A 10,445-nucleotide genomic window follows, 5' to 3' on the forward strand; every position below is an offset into this window, starting at 1 on the left:
AATCCTATCACACGAGTACTCATATCCCTGCCATCAAGATGTTATTCTGGTCTTCATTGCGGTCTTCTTAATGTCCTTTCCGTATAAAGATCCTTGTTATTTCAGGTGTATTTGCTGCTTAGCTAATACATCTCTGTAGCTATGCTTCAGTGGCGGCTATTAGCTCAGCCGCTAAGCATCCGTTCCCTTAAGTCTAGGATGTTTCTGTGTTACAGCTATCAGTCGATACTTCTACCATCGGCTGGTTAGCTGATACGGTTGTTACCTTTCTAGTATCAGCTACTGCCGATACAATTCTTTTATTTTGTCCTACATCGACTGCACAGAGTCGATGTATCGGAGAGACACACACGATCTTAGGGTTCTTGCCATCGGCCGACCCAAGCCGATTCTAGTTGTCTTTCATATCAATCTAATATGGCCGATCAATTCTTAGTTTTTTCATCCTTATTCACACACACTTCTATCAGCTGATTTATCGACTGAGAGATCGTCTATATATCTATCGGTCACTTACCCTCAACCACACTCCAATCGGCTGTACGTCACTCAATTGTTGTGCTGACGTAATCGTACCGATAACCACACCTAGTTACCTAGGATAACACTTAAGCACATCTCAGTCAAGACACAACCGTTTTAGGAATTATTCCTCTGCTAAACTGATCGGTGTTTTCATCGATCAATCAGGAAACCGGTGCACCTGTCAATCGACTACCCAGACCAAAGTACACAACCCTCGATCAGTAAGATCACACAGTAGACACGCCTCTATTAGGCACGACCAAAGCATATCTATCGGCTAAACCCTCGTTGTTTCCAATCAACTCTGTTGTAACCCTCAACAAGTAGCTGATTCTAATTAGTTGTCTCCCTAAAGCTTTATCTAAGTTTAGCTCAGATCTTTTTGAGTGTTATATGAGTAATATGTTACATGAGTGTTGGATTGCAACTTTATCGTGAAGTAAGATAGTTTCATATGCACACTTTGAGTGTAATGCTGCATTGCATGTAGATACGACTACTTCTGCGATGGTACCTACAAGTTTTCCCAGGAGTTTACGAAGGATATGTCTGAAGACCAAGTGAACGTCACCAAGGGATATTGCAAGCCCCGAACCAAAGTTCGGAAGATATTGACATTTCTAACTTCAGTCCCACCAGTAAAGGCAAGCTCCGGACATAAACCCTACTTTATTTACACTGCAACCTATGTTATTTATATCTATCTCTGCATTAAGTTCTTAGGAATTGTATGAAAAACCCTAGTTGCATTTTCCTAGGAACCAATGTATTGAATGTTAGCACTTGAGTCCGACTAGCTGCTATGCTAATAGGACCGGTCGAAGTCGGGCGATTTCCTGTCACTCGCGCGATATAGGAGTTGTAATGTTTACATTATTGTAATCACTATAAGGATGACGGACGGGAAGAATATAAGGTATCATGGTTGAGGTGATACCCCATCTGTGTTGTTAAAATTGGTTAAGGTCGCGGTGTGTGCCGATCGGGGTTAAGCGTTTGAAAGTACTAACCACATGCCGCGAAATATGGTAAGTGGTAAGCCTAGTAGCCAATCGGCCCGAGGAGTGGGCATACCTCCCACCACTCGTCTTGCTTCTTCTGGTTACTTATGTTCGACGTGTGGGAATACGTGTTGCAAGGGCAACCAGGAGTACGGGTTTTGTAGTCGCGCTACAGACGTACGTCCTGCACTTTGGAAGTGCGTATGGTCCTGCAGTCACTTGTGGTGGCTCTAATCCACGAGTCGGAATGAAAGGCAAACGGTTGCTTCGAAACAACCCTTTGGTGTTCCAAGCGTGTGAGTTAGGTTTACCTTGCAAGGTTAAATTTGATTCAGAATCGTCCGCTTCTCACGAAGATTGAGACTGCTTGATCCCTTTATCACACAGAGTAACAAGAGCAACTATATGATGAGTAATGCTGATGGTTGATGTAAAGAGCTTTACCTTGCTTGAGTAGCTATAGGTGCTTATTTAGAATAGATAATCACATAGAACTTGAAAGCTAAAAGTTGACATTAAGGATCTACTCTTCGTTGCTTTTCAGCTGAAAACTCTACCCAAAGCTAAAAGCCTTCATAAGTCTAGTTACATGGCTATGTATACCATGAACGGGTAAGCCTTGCTGAGTATTAGTATACTCAGTCTTGCTAGTTACATGTTTTTCAGGTAAAGTCTTTGAGGACCCTACTCTTCCCCTGCCTTGGCCCTGTGCTCTTCTAGATGATTGGTCCGTGGAATGGGATCCGTCCCCAGCCAATACTGATGATGCTGAGTGATGTCGTGCCCGGGCTTAGCATGACATCCGTCTTGATGACGTGCTGTAAATCATCGCGTATGTTTTCTGCTGCCAAAAATCATAACTTTAACAGTTTGTAATGTTTTCTCTAAATTTGGAATTTCGTACTACTCTTAGAAACTCTTGTAATGTAATTCCCTGTAATGTAAAATATGATGGTGACTATGGCCCCGTTTGGCACCGCTGGAGCTTGTTGCTCCAGCGGCTTCTCACCAGCTGCCCAGAGCAGCGGCTTTCCAGAGGCGCTGCAGAGAAGCGGGGTGTTTGGCAGGGGGCTCACGCATCGGCGTCTGGGCTCGGGGCTGTAGGCGCGAGCTCGGGTCAGGGAAGGCGGGGACTCGTGAGCTCGGGTCAGAGACGGTGGCCGGCGGCGGCGGGCGCGAGCACGGGTCGGGGACTCGCGAGCTTGGGTCGGGGACGGTGAGGAATCGCGAGCTTGGGTCCGGGATGGCGGCCGGCGGCGGCGGGCGCGAGCTCGGGTCGGGGAAGGCGGGGACTCGCGAGCTCGGGTCGGGGCACCGTGAGCTCCGGGAGCTCTTCCCTTCGCGGAGCCGTCGGGTGGCGGAGCACGGGGGCCGGAGCTTGGGGCGCCGGATCGACGGCGGCCGCAGGGGCGACGGGAAGGGGCGGAGAGGACGAGGAGACCGGAGAGCACGAGGCGGAGACGGGAGAAGCGGTGAAAAGCGGGGGTCGGGCCGCTTTTCGCTCCTTCTGTTTTTTACGAAGAAAGCGAGACGCGCTTTCTCGGGCCACGCGGGAGAAGCGACGCGTTTGTCGTAGAAGCGCTTTCTCGGGCCGCAGAAGCTGTTGATAAGCGGCCCCCAAACAGGGCCTATATCTCTGGACTCACCTTCGTGTGAGGTAACCTTATTTGATCCTGTGTATCGGTGGTTTATCGGGACGTTACCCGACAGGCCAAGGGATTATACCGTTTGAAGCACGCTGGAGCCCTCAGGAATGGACTCGCGTACTTAAGCCGGTATAATTCAGGTTGGTTCTGCCACAGCTGGTATCAGAGCTATAAGGTTACTCTGGAGATCCATTTTACCTTCAAAATGCTTTCAGTATAAAAATTTGACCAACAAAATGTTTGGCAAAACTGCGTTGGATTCGTTAAGGATTATGTTTAGTACGTAAAGCCCTAGGGTAATGCTTATGAGGGGAATAAAGGTGGCTATAATATATATATAACCCTAACTACCAGCATTACTTTTCTGTCAAAACTTAATGTGGTTGTGAGCGTAGTGGTCCGGTCGTTCTGGCGCACGAGAGCGAGATTGGGCGGGCTGGGGAGCACCAGTGGGTGACGGCAATGCTATTTGTGCACTGGATCGGGGATGGGAGGCGGCGTGGGCGGCTGTCGACGGCGACCAGGGGTTGCGGCGGAGGTCCGGTGAGGCGCAGCGGTCGGGAAAAGGAAATGCCGGGGAAACGAAGTGTTTGGGTAAGTAAAGAAGGTCGTGGAGCAGCTGCTGAGCATGCCTTAAGGCCGGGAGAAGCGTTGCGTGCGTGAGCAGGAGCTGGCGATGCCGGCGGCCCACGTGGCGGCTCGGGCGGCGGCGGCGCGACGTGGAGAGGTGGGAGCAGGCCAGCGCGAGGGCGGGGAGCGGCGGCGCAGGTGCTGGGGTGGCACGTGGCACAGTTCAGAATGGCGCGGGGGCGGTGGGTGCATGGCACATGGCCGGCGAAGGCGGCGGGGGCGGCGCAGAGAAGAAACAGAGGAGCCGTGGCTGGAGGAAGACCGATCTGCAATTTCTCAAAACTGCAGGGACTCCACTGTAAAGACTAGATAACTTTCAAACCATAGCTCAAATGAAAAGGTGCCCAAAAGCAAAAGTGTAGGGTTTAACAAGATCTACAACTTTGCTTTAGGGTTCAGTCACAGAAGAGCTAAGGATTTGAAATTAATATAAAACTTGGCAAAGTTTTAAACTTTAATTAAATCTTATTTAAAAAAACTACACTACACTTACATCCTATGGGTAGCTTCGCCTATATTTGCGGTTTTAAAAGCAAGTTCTTGACTTTTACCAAACAACCTTCATATATTTGGATTCTACCTCCCATTCTCACCCATTTAACACTAAAGGACCCAAATTTTTCAAAATTACATTAATGTCCTTTTCCCTTTTGCATTCCAATTTAAAGACACATACACATGATCAACATGCATACTTTATACTAGAATTTAGTGGGTTTATAATCCTAATACCTGAATGTCACACCCTTGGCCGGAGGAGGAAGGGGAACAAAGGAAAGGCGGCCGTGTTCCGGTGGAGAGGGCCACCAGCGGCGAGGTCCGAGGGAAGGAGAAGTTCCAGGAGCTCACGGCGGTTCGATTGGGCTACTTGTCGAGGGTAGGGACGGCCAGGAAAGAGGGTCTCCACAGGAGCCTGAAGCGGCGGCAGAGGAGTCAATGGCGACGGCGGTGCTCCGGCGATCAATGTCAGCGAAGGACCTGCGCGTGAGCTTCAGTGAGTCATGGGGGATGCACTGATGCAGTCAATTGGGAACAAAAACCACGGAATAGGGATGACCGGCGGAGACAGTGACGAGGGCGGCGGAGGAAAACGTCGGCGAGCATCGGGAAGCCGATGTGGTGCACGAGGGGACCGATTGATTGGTCATAGAGCTTCACGGGGTCGAAAGGAAGCTAGTTGAGGGGTTGTCATGGTGCGGGGAGGGCTGGGGTGAGCTTCCCACGATGGCCAGTGGGTTGCCGGAATGGAGGAGGGGGCGGCGGTGGTGTTCGGGGCTTGGGGTGTGCGCGGCAAGGGAAAGGGAGGGAAATGGATTGGGTGCTGTCTGCTGGTGCTACTGGGAAGAAGAGGGAGGGAAGAAGAGCAGGCGCCAGCACGGGACACGTCGGCGGCGAGGTGGCGGCCGGCAGCAGTTCTGGTGGCCGTGGCGCTCGCAGAAGAGGACAGCAGAGGAGGGAAGCAGGACCGGGGAAAGGGGAGGGCGACGCGTGGAGTCCGCCCGAGCAGGAGGTGGCGCCGGGGAGGAGTTAGAGCGGTGGTGGGCGGCGCTGACAGCCGGCGGCAGAGGGAAGCAGAGGAGCAGAGGGGCGCCAGAGGAAGAAGAAGAGAGGGGGGGTCCGAGGGACTCGTTTGCAAAAATAGAAAGTCCAGGGACCTCACTGTAAAGTAAGATTTCCCACTGATCCAAAACCCTAATGAGAAAATGACCAAAATAGAAGTTGTAGAGTTTTTCAAACCCTACAACATTGCTTGAGGGTTCAAGTTCAAAAACCCAAAGTACAAAGCTTTAATTTTAAACTTTGAACTAAATTTAAACTTAATAAGGTTTTGTCCTTATTCAGGTAAATTTTATGCAGTTTTGGATATAATTGCAAGTTTTCATGTAATGTCATGATGACTTGCATTCTTACACTTTGGCCCTAAGTAAACTTTGAAAGTTACTTTTGTACTTCAAATATTTTGCATAAAAGGACTCATACTTTTGCAAAAATTACACATAAGTCCTTATTTTCACATAAACACCCAAATTTCATATAATTCAACATATCTATTACAATTCCTTCCCTAGTGTGATACAAATTTGACACCTAGGGTGTCACATTTTTATCCTTAGGTCATGATGATAGTTTTTTAGATCACTCAGCGTGCACCCAACATTCTGAAACCCACCATCACTGACCTGCATCAATCTAAATGCAAGGGATGTGCCAATACTAGCTTTATGGCAATTCTGCAAAGTACTCTTCGCTTTCTCTGTAATGTGACGGTTGGATTGAATAAATTGCCGGTGAACGGGGGATACAAGACCATGGTTGTGCTGCTCAACCACTGAAGCTATCCTGTACTTCTTATCAGTACCAAGGGTCACATAGATGTGTGCCTCACACCCACACCTTGTTTCCATTACATTAGGGACCCCGGCGCGGTCGAGATCATGGAGGCTGGCGTGTTCACCATCAGGGACCCCGGCGCGGTAGAAATCATGGAGGTTGGCGTGTGCTCGGTGAGGGAGGCCGTCGCGCTCGTGCTCGAGGAGGCCGGTGGGCTCGCGAACATGGAGTCTGGCACGCTCGAGATCATGGAGTCCGGGATACTCGCAATCAGGGAGCCCGGCGTGGTTGCGACGAGGAAGGGCATGGTGGTTGCGATGAGGGAGGGCATGATGCTCGCAACGAGGGAGTGCGGCGCATCCTTGGCGGTGTCCAGCAGAGCATCCACGGCAATGGCCGGCGGCAAGTCCATGGCGGCGGCCACATCGCTTGGTTGCATGGCGGCGGCCAGATCGTGAATGCCACTGGCTTGGTAGGTCACGTTGCAAATTGGGACCAGAATGCAATGTGGAGTGCTGGTGGAGGGAGTTATTTGCAAAATTGCCTAATGACTAGCGATACACGTACGATGCAGATCGGCTGGCCTGTAGACAAGTTTGCACCGGTTTGCACAAGACCAAGAGTTTGCACCTGATCTCACGCTATTCTAGAAACACCCTCGTAATTATGAAGCTTTCCAACTGTTCGCTTAAATATATATTGTGCATATTATCGAAAAAAAAGTTCCATGATACAATAATTGGAGTCACTTTAATATGAATATAAGTACTATGAAAATCTAAGTTCTTCCATGGTTATTATATTAATCTCTTAGTACATAGTATTCTTAATATGATCTTAGTACTCCCTCCGTTTTAAATTATAAGGGGTCGTTTTGGTATTTCTAGATGTATAATTTTTGCTATGCATCTAGATATTGGTGTGTATCTAGATGCATAGTAAAAATTATGTATCCGATCCGTAAATATAGCATCGAGCCTCCTAAATCCTCCTCGAGTGGAGAATTCTGCTGCCGCACAATCGGATGCTCTAGTTTTCTGTTGTGTCCGCGGCTTTCATCCATAGAGGATTCTACCGCACGCCGAGCAATCAGACGCAGATGATGGGAGTATGATATCCGTATCATTCTGCCATCTCAACTCACATGGCTGAGGCTGACACCGTCGTCGTGATTGCATCCACCATCGCTGACGAGACCCCCATCATTCGGCGGTCACTGACTGACTGGTTCCTTCAGGGACGATGCTCGAAGCCATGTCACCTCAGGATCTGCCAACGGATCATGTACGTAGCTCAAAGCTCGAAGCCATGGCACCTCAGGATCTGCCAACGGATCATGTACGTAGTTCAAAGCTAACAAGATTACATCATTACATGTTTGCCCAATCTGTGGCCTGCTGGAGACCATCCTGCTTTTCGCTTGCCGTTCACAGGCCGCACCTGGGGCTGGCAGGTTGAGGACTGCGAGTGGAAATACAAAATATTTCCTTTAGTTTTGACATGAAAAGATTGATAAATCTTGAGAGGAACCGTCTAAATTGAATCCAATTTAGTCAAGTCATGATCCAAGATGTCATGAGCAACATCCAGAATTTATACACACTCCACTAGCATTAACTTTATATTAGTGGTTCAAATTTACATATTGATAAGTTTTAGAGTTTTGCAACACAAACTTTATATAATCACACTCATACGATACATATCAAAAATAAGAAGATTAATACTATATTGCCAATAATGCCCTTCTTATAGCCAGTGGCATCTACTCACCATACCTCCATATGCAGGGTACCAGTATCCAAAGATGGCCTCCTGGATTGAGCGGTGTAGTGCTTGAGCCTGAGGATTGAGCGGTGTAGTGCTTGAGCCGTTAAGGCTACTACGTTTTATTTATTTCAGAAAATTATTTCCAAGCTCAAATACAATTCCAAAATATTCCAGATAATATTGAAAGCCATGAAAATTTCCCAAAAAGATCAAAAAACTCCAGGAAAAATCCTAGACATAGGTTGGGACACGAGGAATCCAAATAAAATAATTAGAGCTCATGAAATGGGTGATAGAAGCTTCGAAACAAACTGGATTAGCTTTGGGGGAATGAGAATAATTTTTAGAAAAATCTGGTAAATTCTCGGAAAAGGCCTAACCGTGGAGTAAACGCGTTTTAAAAGCTAAACACTCATGAAACAATAGCTATAGTTCAACATGAGTGCAACATTTATTAATATACCTTAAAGCATATTAACTTAGATTTAGAACATACTTATTTTCCTTCACTAAATACGGTGACAATTAATATAATTGTTGGAATAATTTTAAAACTATGAGAAAAAACTTGCATTAACTATCGTCCTTACTCATATTCCAAAATTAAAAACAATCGGGTGTGGTAGAGTCATTTTAGATTATGAAAAAAGGGTAAACACTACAACAGAATGCTAGGTATAGCCTACGCATAGTTCTGGATCACAGCGGCTTGGGTTGACATCCCATCCGGAATGTTCCACACCACCCATGCATCTTTATTTAGCATCACGGCCTTTGTCACTCTTCGTTCATATTGAATTTTTGGTCACATATAATCTATCAAGCTGGGTAATTGCATCTTATAAATACTAAGCCAAAAATTACATCAAAGTTGAAATATTGACTGTTGCAAAACGAAGAACGTAATCATACGAGAATAAGTCATACGTACTCAAAAGTATTCAATGTGCTACCAGTAGTCCATTATACAATACATGTGTTTGACTATGCACAGATTATTGCTTGATTACTCTTTAACAACATCAGATGTCCAGTTAACCTGAAACACTGGTTTTCTGGCTAAATGCAGCAATTAGTGGACAGAGCGCAAAAGACTACAGCAACCTCATCGCAAACGGTTAGAACAACGGCACTTAACACTCACTTGTACTAGAAGCATGATCTGTGATAAAAGAAATTTCGTTCTCTGATAGGTCCTTAAATGACGAGGAGTAAGTTTAAAAAAAACACGGTAATACATGATCATCCCTAGCTTTTATTGTGGAGCTAATACCTCTGATATGGAAATCCCTAGCTGTGTTAAAAAACACGGTAATACTCTGATATGGAAACGGTCTATACATGATGGAGCAACACACAAAGCCTAGTCTTTATTGTGGTACGGTACTTCAATCAAGCAAACAGTAGTCAACCGTTTATTCCACACGGACATGGTGCCATACATAATTAAGTTTTTCAGAAACATCACCCCTGCATGATTTATTTGACATACTTGTGCTTTAAATCCTTAGTAGGATTGCACTGCCGCAGTATGTGCTTCATGGAGAACTGCTACCACCATATCCACCTCCATAGCCCCCACCTCCTCCATACCCACTGCCACTACCATATCCTCCACCATTGCCCCCACCATTGCCCCCACCGTAGCCTGGACCTCCATAACCACCACCGTAGCTAGGAGCTCCGCATGGAGGGCAACTATTCCCACCTCCATAACCGGGTCCGTAGCCTCCACCATATCCAGGCCCATAGCCACCACCGCCATGGAAATGGTGCTTGTATCCTCCATCAAATCCTGGCCCATATCCTCCACCATATCCAGGCCCATATCCACCACCGTAGCTAGGCGGATCATTTCCGCCACCGTACCCACCATTATTTCCATACCCTCCACCATACCCACCTTCTTTTCCGTACCCACTGCCATGCTTGAATCCACCCAGTAGCAACTTTGCATCCATGTGCCCAGGCCCTCCAGCACGCTTCACACTCTTCCCCTCAGGCCCTGCATGTTAAAAACTAGAATTAATGATGATGCTTGTTTTCCACAGGATATCACAAATGCAGAACTCGTCCTAGTAAAAATAGCTACAGATGCGGTTCGTTTTAAGAACTACGTAATCCATGAGAGGGACACGAGCGAGCCAGAGAGAGAGAGAGAGAGAGAGAGCAAACCATTGGCTTCAGTGAGCTCCCTAGCGTACGCCACACTCTGGATGACGAGCAGGAGGGAGGCTAAGACAAAACAGAGAAGAACTACAGACTTGACCGCCATCTCTGCACCTAGCTTGTGCTGAACAAGGCTTGCGCTGCTGCGGCTCGGTTTTTATAGAGCTGGCAGCGCATGCAGGCACGCTGCACGCGTCCAAGCCTATCGCTGAGCTACTGGACGGCCGGGATCGAGCCGAAGTAATTCGACCTCCAATAAGTGCAGCCATGATACGGTTGGAAGTTAGCTCGCATCGGACTAGATCACTAGCTAGATCATCAGGCAGAGCTTTGGTACATCCCGGCATCGACTTGATGCCTACCCAAATGTAGC

The 10,445-nt window shown here is 47.4% G+C and overlaps 1 protein-coding gene across 1 annotated transcript; it reads right to left on the minus strand.

Annotated features, from left to right (window-relative positions):
• Window positions 1-9,093: 9,093 nt before the first annotated feature.
• On the minus strand, window positions 9,094-10,196 carry LOC112889569 (keratin-associated protein 21-1-like). Its single transcript, XM_025956283.1, has 2 exons — window positions 10,079-10,196; window positions 9,094-9,908 (listed from the first exon to the last, which is right to left on the minus strand). The coding sequence occupies exons 1-2, from the start codon at window positions 10,176-10,178 to the stop codon at window positions 9,442-9,444; spliced, it is 567 nt and encodes a 188-aa protein (XP_025812068.1). The 5' UTR covers window positions 10,179-10,196; the 3' UTR covers window positions 9,094-9,441.
• Window positions 10,197-10,445: the final 249 nt, after the last annotated feature.

This window comes from Panicum hallii, chromosome 4 (assembly GCF_002211085.1).
Source record: "Panicum hallii strain FIL2 chromosome 4, PHallii_v3.1, whole genome shotgun sequence".
Classification (NCBI taxonomy): domain Eukaryota; kingdom Viridiplantae; phylum Streptophyta; class Magnoliopsida; order Poales; family Poaceae; genus Panicum; species Panicum hallii.

Excerpts from the sequence above, each read along its gene's own strand:
- LOC112889569 (XM_025956283.1), bottom strand. The coding sequence starts at position 10,178 with ATGGCGGTCAAGTCTGTAGTTCTTCTCTGTTTTGTCTTAGCCTCCCTC. Across the intron at positions 9,909-10,078 it reads GGAGCTCACTGAAGCCAATG|GGCCTGAGGGGAAGAGTGTG; the intron begins GTTTGCTCTCTC and ends TTTAACATGCAG.